Source organism: Penaeus chinensis, chromosome 14 (genome assembly GCF_019202785.1).
Source record: "Penaeus chinensis breed Huanghai No. 1 chromosome 14, ASM1920278v2, whole genome shotgun sequence".
NCBI lineage: Eukaryota > Metazoa > Arthropoda > Malacostraca > Decapoda > Penaeidae > Penaeus > Penaeus chinensis.
The window spans coordinates 5506750-5528438 of NC_061832.1; the positions used below are offsets into that span (position 1 = coordinate 5506750).

At 44.3% G+C, this 21689-nt stretch overlaps 1 protein-coding gene across 2 annotated transcripts in view; it reads left to right on the forward strand.

Moving 5' to 3' along the window:
- LOC125032135 (protein spinster-like) overlaps nucleotides 1-21689 on the forward strand; it is a 98958-nt gene that overhangs the window by 62668 nt on the left and 14601 nt on the right. For both annotated transcript variants that reach the window (XM_047623166.1, XM_047623167.1), the window contains exons 2-7: nucleotides 17626-17822; nucleotides 18771-18922; nucleotides 19280-19501; nucleotides 20116-20247; nucleotides 20530-20619; nucleotides 21066-21237. In XM_047623166.1, the coding sequence (XP_047479122.1) occupies nucleotides 17626-17822; nucleotides 18771-18922; nucleotides 19280-19501; nucleotides 20116-20247; nucleotides 20530-20619; nucleotides 21066-21237 (965 nt within the window). The remainder of the gene's footprint in view (nucleotides 1-17625; nucleotides 17823-18770; nucleotides 18923-19279; nucleotides 19502-20115; nucleotides 20248-20529; nucleotides 20620-21065; nucleotides 21238-21689) is intronic.

The window sequence follows — 21689 nt, forward strand, 5'->3', positions numbered from 1 at the left end:
TTCGTGTGTGTGTCTGAGTTTTTTTTTTTTTTTTCTATCCCTCCTTAATCTTCCTCTTCCCCTTCTTCCTCGATAACGTCGCCTATAAGATCCACCTCCTACTTCCCGTCTTGGGCTGTCTTCCTTGTCTTCCGGGTGCGCCAAGAAGCCTTACCTGGTCTTTTCTTCTGCCCTCTTCCCCTCTTTCTCTCTCTCGCTCGCTCTCTCGGAACTCTTGACGCGAAGTAAAGAGGAAGTATTGGTGTTAATCCACTTAATTTGCGAGGCGTAAGTACCTTTTCTCCGTGTGTTTATTGGGTTTCTTTTTCTTTTTCCTTTTTTCTTTTTTTCTCTTTATTTTTCGCCTTTAGGAAAATGGCGTGTGCAAACTGTAAAACTACGTGTTTTAGATCAGTTTTGTTCTTCTGTTGTTAGACGCTTCATTCTCACCGGTGTTGACATTCTGGCTCTACACACACATACACACACACACATACACACACACACACACACACACACACACACACACACACACACACACACACACACACACACACACACACACACACACACACACACACACACACACACCTACGGGAGCGGAATCAGACAAGCGTCAGCATCTGTCCCCCCCCCCCCTCTCTCTCTCTCTCTCTCCGATTCCTCTTCCGCCTCTTCTCCCTGTGCGTATAATTATAAACGGATTAGCGATTAATCCCTGTGGTAAGTGTTTGTCAGTTTCCTGCCTCTATTTGCCTGCTCCTTTCCTCGCTGTCCCCTCGCTGTATCCCCTCTCCCCTCTCTTCCCTATCTCTTGCTCCCCCCCTATACAATAGCTCTCCCCCCTTCCTCTCTCCCCCTTGCCCCACCTACCAGCATGACCCGTGTGACCTGACCACGCGCTGAGATGGCCACCCTTCTAATGAATGGATGTCAGTAGTTATTTATCGGGAGCAGAGAGTGAGCCAGGCGTATAGACGAATGGGAAAAAGTGTAAGAGAGAGAGAGCGAGAGCGAGAGCGAGAGCGAGAGAGCGAGCAAATGGGAGATATATGAACAAAAGGAAGTGAAAGGAGATTGATAAGATATCGTGTGCGAGTGTCTGTTTGTACCTCAAAGGATAGGTTAGGAAAATAGAGAATGGGAGGGAGAGAAAGAAGGAGAAGGAAAGGGAGAGAATCGTAACCGAGGAAGAGGAATAGGGTGGGGGAAAGGGGGTGTAGGGGGGTGTTTAAGGGGGAAACCGGTTGTGTTATTGTGCCACTGATGGGTGTAATGGTTTGTTTGTGCAGTTGGTGGGTAATGCTTTTGTGATAAATGGCTCACTTTCCTTTGTGATTCTCGGTGGGAGGTCAGAAACGGGTGGGGGTTGTGATTTATCTTGATCTCGTTAGTTATGAAAGCATTTTTCGTACTTTATTGCTTGTTCCCCTTCTCCCTTCGTGCGCATCTCTCTGCCTTGTATTTATCTCCTTCTCCCTGGTCCTTACCGCCGCCCCCCTCTCCATCTGTCTTTCTCTGTAACTATATTTATCTACCTACCTATGTATATCTCATTTTCCTTGTATCATTGGCTCTTACAACCACAATCCCGCCCATCCCACCGCCCACCCATATGCTAGAGGTCATAGTGTCACGTGCACGAAGCTTAGGCTTGTTGACATGGCTACGGGGGGGGGGGGGCGGTGCGCGTGTTTTATTGGGTGGCATCTGGAGCAACCGCGTGTCCTCTGTGTCGTCGTTGCGGTAATGGGAGCGACACAATGGTGGTTGTACTAAGCCCCGAATCCGTTATGGTGGCTTGGGAGGGAGGTTGGCGATGGGTGGTGACAATGCATGCGAGTTTGGAGAGTGGTGGCGAAAGGAGAGTGGTGGCGAAAGGAGAGTGGTGGCGAAAGGAGAGTGGTGGCGAAAGGAGAGTGGTGGCGAAAGGAGAGTGGTGGCGAAAGGAGAGTGGTGGCGAAAGGAGAGTGGTGGCGAAAGGAGAGTGGTGGCGAAAGGAGAGTGGTGGCGAAAGGAGAGTGGTGGCGAAAGGAGAGTGGTGGCGAAAGGAGAGTGGTGGCGAAAGGAGAGTGGTGGCGAAAGGAGAGTGGTGGCGAAAGGAGAGTGGTGGCGAAAGGAGAGTGGTGGCGAAAGGAGAGTGGTGGCGAAAGGAGAGTGGTGGCGAAAGGAGAGTGGTGGCGAAAAGAATGACAATTGTAATAATAATCGAGAATGTTGGTATTCATATTATTAGTGTTACTACTAATAGTAGTAGTAGTAGTAGTAGTAGTAGTAGTAGTAGTAGAAGAAAAATACAAAGCACGGCGATGCTAACGAGAATGATATGATAAACATAGCAATAATTGCGACGAGTGTAAGTCTTGCACAATTTACGAACACTTGGACGCAGGGTCATGCGCACCGCCATTGTCATGCGGGCCAGGGCGTCACGGCAGCAATGTGTGGCCAGATTACCCTTAGATTGTGTGCTTGATGCTGCGTGGGGGGGGGGGGGGGTCCACGCGGCTTAGTGCGTGACTGATGTGCCGCCTGTGTCGTTTATTTTGCTTGCTTTATTTATTTCTTATTTTGTTTCTTCTGTCTCTCTTTGTTTTACTTTGTCTATCTCGTTCTTTCTTTCTTTAATACCTTATTTAGTTTCTTCCTTGCTTTCTGTTTCTTTGTTTTATTGTGGTTTCTCACTCCCTCTCTATATACCTATCTATCTGTCTCTGATGCAGATAGATTTATAAATGGATATATATGAGAGCAACAATAGGTCCATCGATATGCAAGATAACTTGTTCCTAGACAATAAAATGTTCCGAGTGTTAATACAGCAAAAAAAGAGGATTAGATTAGTCAACATTAATCGACTGTAGATAATTGAAACAATAGCAAACCGTGCGCACCCCTGTAGACTAACACTTGTACTCTTACACTTGTACTCTCACAGTCTCACACTCACTCTAACTCGCTTCCGTGTACGCTCTCGTATGTACACTCACACTTGTGCCTCCATACCCATATTTGGAGTAAGCAAGACGTGCTCACACTCGCATACATATGTAATTTTATTGAATCACTTGAACGTGCGCGATGACAGAGACCAGCTATTTGAGTGTGAGCATGCAGGGTGGGCGGTGGGCGGTGGGTCGGGGGAGGGAGAGCCAGTTTTGGGGAGATTCTAGAGTGATAAGTGCCAAAAGGTTGGGAGTGGGTGGGTAGGGTGGGGGGAGGTGGGGGGCAGAGGGGAGGGGAGTGGTGTTTGTGCGGGCCTGTGCGCGGGTTTTTGTGTGTAGTGTGGGATAGGGGGAGGAGGTGGGGGAAGAGGAGAGGAGAGAGAAAGAGAAGAAAGGGGAAAGGGTTGCACACTCGCTTCGATTTGTAACTTGGCTTTGTTGATGATGATAAGCTCTTTTTCATGTCTTCGCCCTGCCTATCTTTCTCTCATTCTCCGTTGTGTATCTTGTTCTTTCCTTCTCTTTCTTTATTTCATTCTTTCTCCTTTTCTCTATATGACTCTCTCTCTCTCTCTTTCACTGGAGAGATCGTCGATGCAAGCATGGCCTCATTAACAAATTAATGTTGTAAGGAGGTCTTTTTTTCTTTTTTGCTTTGTGTATGTCTGTCAATGTTTAAATCTGTGTCTGTGTGCAAGGGTAGTGATGTCAAAATGTATTTTAATGAGAAAAAAATGATAATCATCTAAGATTAAAAATAGCAATGTTTAGGCTTGGCCTTCTTGCTGTATGTGTTGTCTTTAGGCATTGGTTGTGGTGTAGTCTGTATTTTCACTCGGTGTATTGTTTCTAATTATATTCTCTATCTTCCACAGGTGTGTTGCGTATGAGCAGTGTCGTAGCGAGTGTGAGTTATGTTTATGTAAAAGCCTATATTTTTGGGTCGATATCCATGATTCTTCGTTCTTTTTTATTATTCTATTTTTCCTTTCCTTTCCTCTCCTCTCCTCTCCTCTCCTCTCCTCTCCTCTCCTCTCCTCTGTTCTTCCATCCCTCTGATGGAGGGGGAGGGGGAGGGGGAGGGGGAGGGGGAGGGGGGGGGGGGGGGGGAGGGGGAGGGGGAGGGGGAGAGAGAGAGAGAGAGAGAGAGAGAGAGAGAGAGAGAGAGAGAGAGAGAGAGAGAGAGAGAGAGAGAGAGAGAGAGAGAGAGAGAAGAGAGAGAGAGAGAGAGAGAGAGAGAGAGAGAAGGGAATATGAACCAGGGATGAAGGAAAACATGAGAAGGCAAGCAGAGGAGGAGAAAGAGAATGTGGAGTGCGGAAGGGAGAGGAAAGGGGGAGGGCGTTGAAGTGAGGAGCAGAAGCTGAGGGGAGAGTAGTGGAGGAAGAGGCTGAGGAGGAAATAATTGAAGAAAGTGAAACAAGGAAGAGGAAAATGGGAAGAGCTTAGGGAGTAAAAAAGACCAAGAGAAAAATGTAAAGCGAGAGGGAGAAAAGTTGAGAAAAAAGAGAAGATAGAGCGAGAAGGGAGAGAAAACGAATTAATCAAGGAAGAGAGAAAAAAGGAAAAGGCCTAGAGAGGAAGAGAAAATTAAGACCGGGTGGAAGTGATTGTCTTTATCAGCATCCTGGCATCTGCGTTCGGGTCGCCATTACAGGTCATGGCTTCCGGCGTTGAGGAGGGATTATTTCCAGCATAAATTTTACGCTCGACGATCTTCGTTTGTCCAGCAAAATTTTGATCGCAGATTTTCGTTTGCCAGTTATTGATCGCAAGTTTTCGTTTGTCAATTTTTTGATTGCATTTCGTTGTCAGTTTTTAATGGCCGATTTTTGTTCTCTTCGTTAATTGGATGCGATCACTTTAATTAATTAAGAATTATGAGAAAGGGAGAGTGTATGGGGGAAGGGATAGGGTGTATAGAGGGAATCAATAGCATAGCATGCAAGTGTAGATTGATAATAAGGTACAAGGGAGAGTGGATAGAGTGAGCAGGACGCACTTGTCAAAAGGTTAGGTTCGAGCAGGGCGCAAGGGTGGGAAAAATATGTACAAGTAGTGTTCGGGAGCGGAAAGGTTAGGTTCGAGTAGTGGCAAGGATGAAAAGGTTAGATTGGAGAAGTGTGAAAGTGTGAATAGAAGGGAGTAGGACACAAGGATAAGAATCAAGACAAGGCAAGACTGCAAAGGTGTGTAACTGACTTGCCTGTGAAAAGAGTTCTTTCCAAGGGCACCGGAAGTTGTTGTCGTGTCCTCTGGAGGTGAAGGATTTTTGTCTGTGCACGGAAACTCGGCAAGGAAGTGGGGATTAAAGTGTGTGTCTGTGTGTGTGTGTGGGGGGGGGGGGGGGGCTTTACCTCCTTCTCTTTAAATATCGGGTCCTTTTTATTTTTATTACTGATTATTATTATTATTTGTGTGAGTGTGTCTGTGTTTGTTTGTGTTTGCCAGCCTGTTTGCGTTTCCAGTGTTTCAAATGACGTGGATGCCGAAAGGAAAAATTGGTTAATTATGTAACTAGACTGCCCCCCCCCCCCTCCCCCACCCTACCTGGATTAAAGTGATTGATATGCATCTAATGAATTTGATTAGCATCGTATCGGTTCTATATAATCTTATTAACATTCCCATTAGGTGCACCGATCAGAGACCTTTAGTACTTGTAATAGCAACACAAATGCGAGAGAGAGATAAGAAATACGAAAATGTTATGAAAGTTTTTTTGTTTTTTTTCGGGAGCAAGTGTGGGTGTTCACTTAATTGCCATTTTTTGTGAATTTGTTTGAGTTATTAATGCCCTTTATCTGACTGATTTTATCAATTTTCTCTCCATCCCCCTTGCTTTTCTTTTCTTCTTTTTTTTCTTCTTCCCCTGCTCCTAGCCCTTCAGTTCTTCTCCTTTTCCTCTTTCTCTTATTCTTCTTGCTGCTCCTCCTCCTCCTCCTCCTCTTCCTCCTCTTACTCCTCCTCTTCCTCCTCCTCTTCCTCCTCTTCCTCCTCTTCCTCCTCGCCCGCCTCCCACCTTTTCCTATTCTTTCTCCTTCCTCTACCTCCTCTCCTCCTCCTCCTCCTCCTCCTCCTCCTCCTCCTCCTCCTCCTCCTCCTCCTCCTCCTCTTTCTCTCTTTCCTCTTACTCCCTCCTCCTCCTCCTCCTCCTCCTCCTCCTCCTCCTCCTCCTCCTCCTCCTCCTCCTCCTCCTCCTCCTCCTCCTCCTCGCCCGCCTCCCACCTTTTCCTATTCTTTCTCCTTCCTCCACTTCCTCTACCTCCTCTCCTCCTCCTCCTCCTCCTCCTCCTCCTCCTCCTCCTCCTCCTCCTCCTCCTCTCCTCCTCCTCTCCTCCTCTCCTCCTCCTCCTCCTCCTCCTCTCCTCCTCCTCCTCCTCTCCTCTCCTCCTCCTCTCCTCCTCTCCTCCTCCTCCTCTCCTCCTCCTCCTCTCCTCTCCTCCTCCTCCTATCCTCTCCTCCTCCCCTCCTCTCCTCCTCCTCCTCCTCCTCTCCTCTCCTCCTCCTCCTCTCCTCCTCCTCTCCTCCTCCTCCTCTCCTCCTCCTCTCCTCCTCCTCTCCTCCTCCTCTCCTCCTCCTCCTCCTCCTCCTCTCCTCCTCCCTCCTCCTCTCCTCTCCTCTCCTCTCCTCTCCTCTCCTCTCCTCTCCTCTCCTCTCCTCCTCCTCCTCCTCCTCCTCCTCCTCCTCCTCCTCCTCCTCCTCCCCCTTCCTTTCCTCGCCCCAATTACAATTGTTAAGATGCGTGGAATTTCGTAAAACGTTTCAATTGACGTGAGAGAACGCGAGGGATATGTCACCCTCCATTTAATTTCATATGTTTATTTATTTACTTATTTATTTATTTGCATGTTTTTTTTTTTTTTTTTTTTTTTTCTTGGGGGGTCTAATGTAAATAAGATTTTTTTTATTATTATTATCGTCTGAACACTAATAAAAGTGATGGTGTCTATGATTTTTTTTTTTTTTTTTTTTTGTCAGTGTTCATTTAATTTCATTCAGGAAAAGGGGTCATCATTAATCTTTTAAAAAGAAAATTGCCAAGGATTATGTGCATTCTTGCTCGTGACTTCCTGTTGCAAGCATGCTCTCTAGGTGGCTATTTACAGTTTAATGGCTGGGAAAAAAAACAATGAAAGTGGCTTAGTCTGTTGACCTGCTTGTTGTTGTTTTTGTTTTTGTATTCTGGGATAGGTAAAAAATAAATTTTTAAAGTAATTTAAAATGAGGTTGATAAGACGGGGGATAATGAATTGTAAGTATAAAAAGGGATATTTGACGTAGATGGAATAGTATCATCATTATCGTTATCAGTTTTGACCTTTTTAGAGAATTTCGATTTCCTACCCCTATCCTACACTACACTACGAATATATATCCCCACCTTACGCAGCCCTACCTTATCATTCATTCATTTACCTTATTCCACCTTACCATAATTTACCCTATCCTACTCTACCCCCCCTACCTGCCATAACCCACTTCACCCTCCCTTGTCCTGCCATGCCATGCCATACTCTACCCTGCCTTACCCTACCCTACCTTACCCTACCCTACCCCACCCCACCCTAACCCACCCCACCCCACCCCACCCCACCCCACCCCACCCCACCCCACCCCACCCCACCCCACCCCACCCCACCCTACCCTACCCTACTCTACTCTACTCTACTCTACTCTACTCTACCCTACTCTACCCTCTACTCTACCCTACTCTACCCTACTCTACCCTACTCTACCCTACTCTACCCTACTCTACCCTACTCTACCCTACTCTACCCTACTCTACCCTACTCTACCCTACTCTACCCTACTCTACTCTACCCTACTCTACTCTACTCTACTCTACTCTACTCTAACGATCCTATTTTTATCTGTCACGCGAGGTGTGTAACCTTGAAATCATAAATGTCCTGACAGTGACATCGGGAGCTCGTCTTCGTGCCAGTTGTTGGCATTCGTCTGTGCCAACCTTTTGTGTGTTTGTTTGAGTGTTTTTGGATCGCTTTGTGTACGCATCTCTTGTTCATTTTGATATTATTTTATTTGTATATTTTTTCCTTTTTTCCTTTTTTTTTTTTTTTTTTTTTTTTTTTTTTGCGTGTGAGAGTTAGGTAATTCGAGCCCTTCGTTTGTTTAATATAACAGTTGAATTGTTTTCTTGATCTGTTGCTTTGCTTAGCTATTTAACTGCTAATAATGTATTCTCTTCGCTGTTGCCGTCGATAGATTAAGGGAGTGGGTTTAGTGACGGATCGGTTTTTTTTTTTTTTTTTTTTTTTTTTTGCCAGAAACAAGGTATACAGGTTTTTTTGTTTTTTTTTCTAATCTGACGGTCTGTTCGGTTTCTTTTTCTCCTTTTCTCTTTCCCCATCCTTTCTCTCCCCACTGTGTTTGTCTCTCCGTTTCTCTAGCTTTTCTTCTCTTTCTCACTCTTTCTCTGTACCTTCCTTCCTTTCCCTCTTTCCCTCCCTCTCCCTCTTCCCCTCTTTCCCTCTCTCCCTCTCTCCCTCTTCCCCTCTTTCCCTCCCTCTCCCTCTTCCCCTCTTTCCCTCCCTCTCCCTCTTCACCTCTTCCTCTCTCTCTCTCTCCCTCTCCCCCTCTTCCTCTCCCTCTCCCCCTCTTCCTCTCCCTCTCTCCTTCTTTCCCTCCCTCTCTCACTCTCTCTCACTCTCACTCTCACTCTCACTCTCTCTCTCTCTCTCTCTCTCTCTCACTCTCACTCTCACTCTCACTCTCACTCTCTCACTCTCACTCTCACTCTCACTCTCACTCTCACTCTCACTCTCACTCTCACTCTCACTCTCACTCTCACTCTCACTCTCTCTCTCTCTCTCTCTCTCTCTCTCTCTCTCTCTCTCTCTCTCTCTCTCTCTCTCTCTCTCTCTCTCTCTCTCTCTCTCTCTCTCTCTCTCTCTCTCTCTCACGCTCACGCTCACGCTCACTCTCACTCCCTCCCTCTCTCCCTCTCTCCCTCTCTCCCTCTCTCCCTCTCTCCCTCTCTCTCTCTCTCTCTCTCCCTCCTCCCCTCCGTTCCCATGACACCTCCACCGTGGCTGTGTCGGCGCTCGCTCCCTTACCTATGATTCGTCAACAACAATTAATAGATGAAAGTAGATCACTGCTTGGCATCCTGTTTATAATGGGTTGAGGGGGGGTTGGATATGGGTATGGGTATGGGTATGGGTATGGGTATGGGTATGGATAGGTGGATAGGTGGATAGGGGTTGCATTTCGGTAGGATCGTGTGATGGACGCTGTACCCAAGAGAGAGCACGGGTACGGTATCTATACCCGATTAGCGGCGCTGACAAGGATAAAATGGGTATTATGATAAGAGCATTATTAGCAATAGTGATTTGAAGGCGTCAAGGTTATCAGTAGAGTGCTTATATTTTTGAAGATGGAAAATAAGAATCAGATTAAGGAAAATGACGATGATGAGAATAATAATAAGAAGAATGATAATGAAGATGATGCTGTTAATAGAACTAATCATGATCATAATGAGGATGAGAATGATGATGATAATAATAATAATAATAATAATAATAATAATAATAATAATAATAATAATAATAATAATAAAGGTGATGATAAAGATATAGGAAGTGACACTGTAGATCATTACTAAGTTACTGTTATTACTATGGCCTTTATACCATAATGACGATGGTGCTGCTTAATGGCAATGTCGCCGGCGTCGGGCTGGAGCAGCAGTGGTCCGTGGCCTCATGAGGACAAATGAGCCATCACTCAACGTCCTCGCACGCCCTTCGCCGCGACCCTACTTTCCTAGCCTCGCTTGTCCTCGTTTTCTTCCCCAAAATCCCTTGTTTTCTCACGCTAGCCCTTTGTTTTCTCGTCTTGGTCCCTTGTTTTCTCAGCCTGAACTTTTTGTTTTCTGTCCCCAAGTCGCATGTTTTCTAATCCTGCCCCCTTGTTTTCTCGACCCTTGCGTTTTCCCCCTCAGCCCCTTTGTTTTCTCTCCCTCTCATCCTTAAACCTTGCTTTCTCACCCCAGCCCCGTGCTTTCTTATCCCAACCCGTTGTTTTCTCACCCCAGCCGCACGCATTTCCCCTCCTCAAGCCTTTGTTTGTCCAGTAATACTTATTTTCCTCGACCAAACCCCTTGTTTTCTGCCTTAAATGCTCGTTTTTCACCCCAGACCCTAGGATTTTACCCCAATCTGTTGTTTTCTCCCAGTAACAACTCGTTTTTTTATCACCCCAGTCTCATGTTTCCCAATCCAGACTCTTGCACTTCCCATAACCCGTTGTTTTCTCCCTCTTACATTTTGCTTTCTCACTCCCATCCTCTTCCCGACCGTTTCTTTTCTTTTCTTTTCGCCTTTTTCTTAGTCGTCTTCATGCAATCCTGAGGTGGGCGTCTCTTTTTTTTGTGATTTCTTCCTTATCATATTTATTAATCCGTTGACATGTGTTATTCTGCCATTGTATCCAATGTCCTTTCTTCACACACACACACACACACACACACACACACACACACACACACACACACACACACACACACACACACAGCACATAGCCCTCTCCTCCCTCATTCCCCCTTCCCATTGTACTCTCCGCCCCCTCCCCCTCCCCCTCCCCCCTCCCCCCTCCCTTCGGGCAACTGGTGTCGGGTAGCGGGGTTGTGTCAATAGCCGGTTCTTCAACATTGCGTGCCGCCTGTCCCCACCAGCATTAAATCACAATTGCCATTTATGTGATTCTTTCGGGAAAGGGAGGAGGGGAAAATGAGGAGGAAGAGATAGAAGGAGGAGGAGGAGGAGGAGGATTAAGTTTTGGAATGCTTGAGTGTGATGATGAGGAATGTTGGAAAAGTAGATGAGCGAGAGAGAGAAATGACAGAGGATAATCAGGGAAATGAGAGAGAGAGAGAGAGAGAGAGAGAGAGAGAGAGAGAGAGAGAGAGAGAGCGAGAGCGAGAGAGAGCATGCAAGACAAATTTAAGGTCAAGTATTTACGAGATGAATGAATGGATATTTCTTCATTCGTTGCCCTCTTTTTTGCTACCCCCCTCCCTACCTCCCTCCCTCTCTCTCCCATTCTCCTCCCTCATCCCCACATCTTCCTCCCTCATCCCCACATCTTCCTCTTCTCTTCTTTTTTTCCCCTCCAATGTCCTTCTCTTCCTCTTCCTGCTCCACCCCCCCCCCCCCCATTCCCGTTCCCCGTGCCCAAGGCGCAACGTCGGCTGTGTCAGAGCGGCGGCCGTGGGAACATTCCTACGCGAACTCCCCGCTCCTGCATGCGGCAACATAGATCCCATCAAGGCCAATTACCTCTCCCCTCCCCCCCCCCCTTATTGCCCCACCTATATGTCCCTTTACCTTCCCTCCCCCTCCTCCTTACCCCTTTACCTCTCCCCTCTCCTCTATGCCCCTTTACTTACCCTCCTCCCATATGTCCCTCTACCTACTACCCCCTCCCCCTCTATACCCCTCGACCACTCCACTATGCATCTCTGCCTACCCTCCTCCTCCTCCATCTCCCCCTACCTCCCCCTCCACCTCCCCCCTCTATCCTTTCCTACCATTCATTTCCCCCCTACCCTTCCACCATTTTTCACTTTTTTGGGTTCTTTTCTGTTTCTCGCTCTCGCTCTCTCGCCTTCTACCCCTCTGTCTCTTCCTCTCCCCCTCTCCCTCTCTCCCCAGTTTTACTTTTACCCTCTTCTCTCTTCTCTCTTCTCTCTTCTCTCTTCCTCGCCGCATACTCCCAACCCCGTCCGTTCCACTTGGCATTCGCGGCTGTTGTTAACGAGCACGTGACTGGGTCCCTCCGGCATCTGTTGCTTGCTTACGTGCTTGCTTGACCGAGACCTTCCTTCGTCGGCCCAGATTCCTTCAGTCGTTTTCTCTCTTGTCTACTTTTTTTTCTGTCTTTCTCTCTTTTCTTATTTTACGTACTAATGGTTTTCTCTGTTGGTTCTTTTCCCTCATTTTCTATTTTTTCTCGTTCTTTCAGTTCCTTCTCTTGTTTTATCTCCTCACTCGTTCTCCCTCTCCTCGCTTTTTCTCTTTCTCTCCCTGCCCAAGCTTCGTCTCTCCCCTCTCATCCTCTCCCTCCCCTCTTCCTCTACCTCTGCCTCCCTTTCCTTTCCTCCTCCCCCTTCCTCTTTGCCTTGCCCTTCGTCCGATTAAATGCCATCCATCATTATTAGCGCTTATCTTGTCCACGTTTATTTAGGGTGATATCCCAGCCCTTGTATTTATATCAATGCTATTGTTTTACATCGTCGCCTCTTTCTCTTGTCTTTTTTCTTTCTTTCTCTTCTTAATTTTTCTTCTCTCTCCTTTTCTTTATATTTTTTCTTCTCCCATCCGTTATCTCCATTTCACTTTCTCTCGTTTTCTCTTTTCTTTCGCTCGCTTATTGTGATCCAGTTTTCACTTTCGCTTTTGTCATTCTCTCTCTCTCTCTCTCTCTCTCTCTCTCTCTCTCTCTCTCTCTCTCTCTCTCTCTCTCTCTCTCTCTCTCTCTCTCTCTCTCTTTCTTTCTCTTTCTCTTTCTCTTTCTCCCCGCTTGTGCCCACAGGCCGGGAGAAAGAGTGTATATAAAATTGCCTTCTTCATAAAACCTCTTTTTTCTCATGTTATTCACACTCACTTGACCTCCTTTTAAATTTCCTATTTTATTTTTTTAGTGTTTCTCATTTTTCTGTCTCTTGTTTTTTTTTTTTTTTTTTTTTTTTATCATTGTTCATAACCACGTAATTGTATCGGTAAGGCGGTGTGAGTATATACGGTTTTTGTGTTACCGAGCTCCCGTGGTGTTTAATGGGGCGTAGGGACAGACACCTGATGATAGGACGCAACGTGTAATTGTGTTGGATTTCAATTTTATGTGCGTTCTTTTTTACTTTTATTATCGATAAGTAGTCACGCGGGATGGTCTACGAAGGCTTTTCCAGCTGTGTTTCTGTCTGTATTTCTTTTCCTTCGCCCCCGCCTTCTCCTCCTCTTATTCCTACTTATTTTTCTTCTTCTTTTCATTCTTCTTTTTTTCCCGTCTTAGTCTTTCTTCTCCTTCGCCTTCTCCCTCGTTTGCTTCGCTTGCCTCTCGTTTTCCTTCTCTCTCTCCTCTCCCTCCTCCACCTTTCTCCTCCTTCATCTCGTCTCGTCTCTCCTACTCTTTCTCCTCTCCCTCTTTGCTTTCTTCGCCCTCGGTCCCCCAACTGTTGTACCTCGTGACCTAGTATGCGACCACCTTGTTACTTCGATGCCTCTTCATTGGGTCCGTTTGGCGACTGAGAAATACGGGCATGGTTGGCCTTGTCTTTATATTTTCTTCTTGTTTCTCCTCAGTTTTTTCTTTTCTTTTTCTTTTTCATTCCTCTCGTCCCTGTTTATGGTCGTGTATATCCATTTACCTGTCTATCTGTTATATTTTTTTTATTTGCTAAAGATCCTTCTTTCTACGCATCTATCTATCTGTACCACCCTCCTCCCTTCCTCGACCCCGGTGTGTAGTGACCTCCAGCTGTTGACTTTCACTGTCGTTCTCTTGGTGGCTCTGATAAGCGATTCAACCGGGCCAAGTCTCCCTCTTGTTTCTCCTTCTATGGGGATACTCCCAATTCGCGAATGTTTTTTTTTTCTTCCAGTTGCAAGAGAGGGATATATTTGTATTTATTTTCTTGTAAGTGACGGAGGTAATGTTTGTGTACAAGGCTTTCTCTCTTTCTCTCTCTCTCTCTTTCTTTCTCTCTCTCTCTTTCTCTCTCTTTCTTTCTCTCTCTCCCTCTTTCTTTCTTCCATCGCGACCCAGTTTGGTTTCATGCTTCACCCTCATTACCTTGTTGAAAGTTTATTGCACATTATCTAATGGTGTGAAAAAACATTCTCTTTATACACCCGCAGATGGATACAGCCGGGTACATAACGCATATTTTTGAAATTCAGATTTATTGCAAACTTTTGATATATATATTATTAGAAATGAGGGGAATTTTAGCGCTCATTTCTTGAGGAATAACGATTCGGAAAACCTTAGTTTTTCCCCGAGTGGCGTTTCAATATTTTCTCTCTGAAATGTTGTTATTGAATCGCGTATTTTAAGGTGTTGTCCGTGCTCACGCTAATAGGATAATTTACTCTTTTATTGTGTTGTTATCTTGGTTATTATAGTTTTTTGTTTTTTTGTGTGGTATTTTATTATCACCATATATAAACGCGTGTTTTACAACAGCGCCAAATCTGTAACCGTTAGATAAGTCTTAGTAATTTATTCAACATCGCCGTATCAATTTCTCTTTCTACACGGTTTCATTCTAGTGACTTGACATCTCGGGCTGGTGCGGGCGTGAGGGCGGGGGTGTTAAGTGACTTCGGCGCCCATTGTGGCATTTCGTGGGCGTTATCCCGGATTTGACATTTTCCATTCCGTGTGTGTGTGTGTGTGTTTGTGTGTTTGTTTGTTTGTTTGTTTGTTTGTTTGTTTGTTAGGTAGAGAGCTAGAAGAGAAGTTAAGAGAAGAATAGAGTAGGTAAACAGTAGCAGAGAGAAAAGCCCACCGCCTTCCATACAAAGACGTCATTTTGAGTTTATTGAGCAGATAAACGTGCGGCGTTCCTCGTCGTACCTTGACGCACAGGAAGTTCGGTATTTTATGTCGTCTGATAAGGATAGTATTAGGCAAGCCATACTCTCTCTCTCTCTCTCTCTCTCTCTCTCTCTCTCTCTCTCTCTCTCTCTCTCTCTCTCTCTCTCTCTCTCTCTCTCTCTCTCTCTCTTTCTTCCATCGCGACCCAGTTTGGTTTGATGCTTAACCCTCATTACCTTGTTGAAAGTCTATTGCACATTATCTAATAGTGTGAAAAAGAAAAACATTTTCTTTATACACCCGCATATGGATACAACCGGGTGTATGCACGGCACATGTACATAGATATAGAAATGTGTATTAATGTATGTATGCATATATTTGGTAATAATTGTGCGTGTGTGTGACTGGACGCGTCGAAATGCAGTACATTTCATGAGAGCGCAGATCAAGCCTTCATTTTTTTTTTTAATTAATCTCTTGACTTAGTTTCTTGGGTCTCATACTTGAATTACTTCCAGCAAGGCTTAGAATATAGTAAAATAAGCATTGCTTTTACATATAAATGTATTTATTTATTTATTTACTTATTTGTCTGTCTGTCTGTCTTCCACTATGCATATACTGTGCAAGTGTGCATGTACAATTGTACATCTGCATGTAAGTGCATACATACAGTCACATACACATAGCCCTTCACACACACACAAAGGCATATGCATATAAATACATACATACATACATACATACATACATGAATGTATACATGCATATCAAACACACTCACGCATACAGTATATAATACAAAATGTGTGATTGCATACTTGACGAATTTATTTTATAACCTCCATGAATTCGACCGCATCGTATAGACAAAGTTTTCACAGTAAACGATATGATGAAAACAATAATCGTATTTTCCAGCCACCACCAACCCGCCACTTTGTCGATTACGATTTTTATGAGAGAGAGAGAGAGGAGAAGAGGGGGGGGGGGAGGCAAGAGGAGGGAAAAGAGAAAGAGAGAGAGACAGGAGGAGGAGGAAGAGAGAGAGAGACAGGAGGAGGAGGAAGAGAGAGAGACAGGAGGAGGAGGAGAAGAGAGAGAGACAGGAGGAGGAGGAAGAGAGAGAGACAGGAGGAGGAGGAAGAGAGAGAGACAGGAGGAGGAGGAAGAGAGAGAGACAGGAGGAGGAGGAAGAGAGAGAGACAGGAGGAGGAGGAAGAGAGAGAGACAGGAGGAGGAGGAAGAGAGAGAGACAGGAGGAGGAGGAAGAGAGAGAGACAGGAGGAGGAGGAAGAGAGAGAGACAGGAGGAGGAGGAAGAGAGAGAGACAGGAGGAGGAGGAAGAGAGAGAGACAGGAGGAGGAGGAAGCGAGAGAGACAGGAGGAGGAGGAAGCGAGAGAGACAGGAGGAGGAGGAAGCGAGAGAGACAGGAGGAGGAGGAAGCGAGAGAGACAGGAGGAGGAGGAAGCGAGAGAGACAGGAGGAGGAGGAAGCGAGAGAGACAGGAGGAGGAGGAAGCGAGAGAGACAGGAGGAGGAGGAAGAGAGAGAGACAGGAGGAGGAGGAAGAGAGAGAGACAGGAGGAGGAGGAGGAAGAGAGAGAGACAGGAGGGGAAAAAGAGAAATGGAGAAAAAGATAAAAAGAGAAAAAGAGAGAGGATAGTCCATCAACACCGTAATGGCATAACAGGAGGCGCGTCGACTGCCCAAGGTCAAGGGGTAAAGACGAGGGCAAGTGGCTTTAAGAAAAAAAGTGTCGAGTTGGAATTCCTGCCTGATGTGGGAGATGGGGGGGGGGGGGTAGAAGAGGGAAGGGGAAGTAGAGCGAGTTTACGATGATAATTTTTACCATGTAGAAAGCGTTTGTAGGAGTGCGCGTGAGTGGTTGTGTAATTTGTAAACTTGTGTGTTTGTGCGTGCATGCGTTGACCGTAGATAATCTGAATATACGTCATTATTGTCACAGTATGTGTTATCATTATTTTATATCATTATTCTGATATAGCTTTGGATCTTAGCTGAGAGTGTTTAACAACAGTTATATAATTATCCAATTTGTATTGTTCATCCTTTTTCTTCGGTCTTTTTTCCCTTCCTTCCCTCTCCCTCTCCCTCTCCCTCTCCCTCTCCCTCTCCCTCTCTCTCTCTCTCTCTCTCTCTCTCTCTCTCTCTCTTTCCTTTTTGTTTTTCTCTTCTCTTCTCCTCTTCTCACTTTCCTCTCTTCTCTTCTCACTTTCTTCTCTTCCCTCCTCCTCCATTCTCCCCCCCCCTCCCCCCCCCCATAATACTAGCAACAAGACACCGTGTCGTTGCAGAAGACACAGCTGTTCCCGCTGGAGATTTGCACTTTGCTTTGCCGCCGTGAGTGGTTGTCGTAAAGTGATCACTCCCCCTCCTCCCCCTCCCCCCCCCGGTCTTTTCCCTCTTGGCTTGGCGTGTAAAATAATGCTTGTTAGCTACGTGGTCATGCAAACATGCAATGAATTATGACAGATGGCTTGTAATGCCGGCATCGTGTGTGTGTGTGTGTGACATTTTGTAAGAAAGGTTTGCTTTTTCCTTCTTCTTTTGGGGAGGTTATTTTGACTCGTTGCGTATGTATCGATATTCTACGCCTATATTTTTATGGTTATCTTTGGTTAAGATTTTTTTTTTTTTTTTTTTTTTAATGCAGCGCTTAAACGGGTAGAATTTTTTCCAGACTTCAAAAATCATTCTTTTTCCCACAAGTCTTTAATCCTTATTTTCAAAAGCCCTAAATTCTAGTTATTTGTTACGCATCTTTCGGGATTCATTTATTGAGAAAATAAAGGTACTTAAAGATAAATAATGCTACTGCAATTACTTTCACAAAAGAAGTACTGTTAACAGAAATTATAATTTACAGAAGTCCTTTGCTTTCTCAAGATCGGATGGAAGTGATCAAATAGATATATCTAAAAATCACCTGTACAATAAAACCTCAATTGTGACTGTCTCTGCAATCACGATAACAGTAAAATCCCAAGCCTCTCCATCTGCAATTACCATAAAATTCCAAAAACTTCCACCATGCAATCACAATCACCACCAATACTAGTAAAACCTTAGTCGTGACTCACTCTTGATCTCCTCCTCTTTCAGGCATCTTGTCCGACATCACCAAAACGTTCGACATGACCGAGTCGCAGTCGGGGCTGCTGCAGACGGCCTTCGTGCTCGTGTACATGATCATGGCACCTGTCTTCGGGTACCTGGGCGACCGGTTCTCCAGGAAGTACCTCATGGCCGTCGGCATCTTCTTCTGGTGCCTGGCGACGCTCGTGGGGTCGTTCATGCCGGTGAGTGCGAATTTCGAGTTGTTGTTTCCGTGGTTTTTATTTTTGTTGTCATTTGCTAATTTCCTCGCTTTTTTTTTTTTTTTCTTTCTTTTTTTTTTTCTTTTCTTTTTTTGTCTAGCGGTCGTCTTTGTTCATTTTTGTCTGAACATTTTGTCCGTATATGCCTACTCCTATCTACCATTTTTAGTCTTGTCTACTGTTCATGGCTACACTTTAGTCTCTCTTGCTCTATTGTATTTATCTACTGTTTTAGTCCGTCTGCCATACGGAAGTACCTGATGTACTTGGCTACTGTGCTGAGTTCACGTCAGTACAAATCGACTGGGAAACCATAGGCCAGAAATAAAGTGTTTTTATGAAAGGCCTGACTCCTGTTTCACATAGATGGAGGGAATTAGGCCCGTAATTACCCAGGAAGAACCACTTATTGCCCATGTGGTTGTTTGGTGCAGCATATGCATTGTAGGACCACTTGAAGCCTGTTAAGCCACTCACTGCTCCAAATTGATTGTTATCACCGAGCCAGCTGCGGTGTCGATACAGCCTATGTTCTTTGGGTTAAGCCATGACCACATAGGCTTTATGGGTGGCAGTGGATAGACAAGGGTTGGGTTCTGGAGGCCCACGTGGTCAATGTGTTTTCTTCCTTGCCTTTCATCATTGTCTTGCTTGTCATATTATATAATCCTATTTGTTTTCTGTTTTAATATTTTTCTTATTTCTTTTTTTATCTGTTCAACTTTTTCTTCCTCTTCATTTCTCTTGCTCTTTTTTTCTCTCCTTCCTTCCTTATTGGAATTGTTTTAAGATTGAACCGAAATCGAGTCAGTTCACTTTTTTATATTGAACAAGCAAACATCTTTCAATGGAAGTGTGTTTTCGTGGTATAGTAAATGATAAAAGATTTAATTTGGTTGTAACTATTCATTTATCCATCTTCCTTAACAGAACTACTTGCTGTTCCTCCTGTTCCGTTGTTTCGTGGGTGTGGGGGAGGCAAGCTACTCCACCATCGCACCAACAATCATCTCGGATCTCTTTGTGAAGGACTTAAGATCGAAGATGTTGGCAGTTTTCTACTTCGCTATCCCCGTTGGAAGGTGAGAAGGGCAAGGAGAGGGAGGGTGGGTCCCTGGCATACTAATAGGGGATGCTGATAGAAAAAGCATTGGGAGTTGCGGCTTTCCCGTGCTCTTTCTGATGTCAAATTTCTTCCCATATTTGTCAAAGAAATGTGCTGACTTTGTTAGCAAATTTGAGGCCTGCACCCTCTCCCTTTCCAGTAATAAAGATGTAAAAATAATGTTAATAAGAATGATCATGATAATAATGAAAAGCAAACAGTATTAGGTGATGGTAGTTAATTTCCATGATTTTGATATATAATAGTGATACATGATAATCAATAACAGCTTTCTTAAACCTCAAAACTAAAACCCAACTCTTTTTCTGTACAGTGGTCTGGGCTACATCATTGGTGCTGAAGTAACCAACCTACTGTCAGACAGCCACGGGTCGGAGGCGTGGCGCTGGGGTCTAAGGGTGACACCAGTCATGGGCTTCCTGGCCCTGTTCCTGATCTTGTGTTTCCTGCAGGAGCCCCCTCGAGGAGAGAGCGAAGGAGGCCAGCATCTCCAGTCCACCTCCTTCCTGGAGGATCTTGGATACCTCTTCACCAAGTGCGTTTCCCTGGCATTTAGTGTGTTATTTGAGGGTAGGGATGAAGAGGGATTGGGTCATTGGGAGGTGGGAGGAAGGGCTGGGAGCTGGAGGGTAACAAATGGCTAAGAGATTGAGTGCATGGTTTATAGCGCTAGATTAAGTGGTTGTACTATAAAGTTTAATGCTGACAAATTCAGAATTTCTTCCAGGAATTATTAGTGAATTGTTTGTTACAGATGAGTATGCAAACTGGGTTTTTGAGTGACAAATTGCTAGCTTGGATAATTGGTAATTAATTAAAATGCAGATGAAATAGATATATGGCAGGATGGAGAATTCAGGGAAAGTTAGTAAATTAGAAATGAGAAGCAGCAGATTAATGATGTGCATAGAAAAGAAAAAATATATATACATTACTTTAAGATGTGGAGATTGATTACAGAAATGTACTTTATAGATTGTTTTAATGACATGTACTGCTCTTTTAAGACAACCTTTGGTTCTCCAGCTTCATTAGATCTGAACATAAGCATCCAGGAAAAAGAAAAAAAAAAACACCACCATGCATCTGTGAAAGCATACAGTGCTTTGTCTTCCTCTTTCTGTAATTCCTCTCTCTCTCCTCTCGCAGTAAGAGCTTTATCCTGTCAACCCTGGCCTTCACCTGTGTGACGTTTGTGGCTGGGGCCTTAGCGTGGTGGGGTCCTTACTTCACCGAGCTGGGGGTCAAAATCCAAGAGGATCCAAATGCCAAGGAGGATGAGTGAGTTTTTTGTTGCTGCTGTTTTTGTGTTTCTCTTTGTTTTGTTTCCTTCTCTCTTTCCATTTTTATGCCATTTTTTATCTTTTCATGTTTGCCATAATCTTTCTTATTCTGTATTTTATACAGTTTGCTACCTGAGACCTATTTGGGTTAAATTACTATCAAAATGCTTTGAAAAAACAGTGATGACAAGAGTATTAACTTCTATATTAAGAGTTAGATATTGACAATCGTAGTCCATGCTGTTTTAATTCAGATTTGTAACCAGTCTCTTCTTTCCAGTGTTGCCTTTGTATTTGGAGCCATTGCCATGACTGCCGGTCTAATTGGTGTCCCACTGGGCTCCTTCTCTGGCCAGAAACTCCGAGTCAGGTAAAGATCCTCTTGTCTTCTCTTTGGATTTTGTGCATATATATATATAGGTAGATAGATAGATAGATAGATAGATAGATAGATAGATATACAGAGATGGGTTCATATGTATGTATGCCTGAATGTATATTGATGTGTGTGTGTGTGTGTGTATATACACACATACTCTATTCATGAGTTAATTCTTAGACTTATATTGTACTCATGTCTACATGAATGTACTAAAATACTTGCCCAGTGCAGGAAAGAAACAATACACATTAGAATTTTTCATGACATTTTATCACATTATTCATCTCATACTTGCAAAATGTGAATGCTTACATATAATAGCCCTTTGGACAACAAAATCTATGTCAACAGCAGTATGCATCTTAGTTTATATCTTGCTCCAAGGAGCAGAACTAAAGCATTTATAACTAGCGCCTTTCAACTGTCCCATCCAGATTCCCATTTGCTGACCCACTGGTGTGTGGTGTGGGGCTCCTCATCTCAGTCCCACTCATCATTGGTGCAATGGTCTTGGCCGAGTTGAACACGATTGTCTCCTATGTCGTGGTGTTCTTTGGGCAGATCTTCCTCAACCTCAACTGGGCCGTTGTATCAGACATTGTCCTGGTCAGTATCTGGTCTTCATTTGTCTTAAGATGAAGTATGAGTATTGTAACCCAAAATTTAGTGGGAGATTGCTGATAATTTTTATATTTTCAATATCCTGTCTTTTTTTTTTTTTGGGGGGGGGGGGATTATTAAAGGTTTATAGTGCCATTATTGATAGTATGAGCACTTATGGATTACTTATGTATACTGTACTAATTGTGTAATACTTTGGTTGTTGACTGTCTATAATAATAGAATTACCTAATGGCAGGGAGGGCCAGAAGTACATCAAGTAAATTTCAGTATTAAGGCAATAAAAGAAACTTTTATAAATAAATAAAATAAATGATCACATTACTAACCACATAAGAAATGGATATTTACTTAGGTGACTTTCCTGGGCTCTTGTTTTTCTTTTGCCTATTGTAGATCTTTGTTATTTGATTTCAGTATAAGACTATATTTGGTAA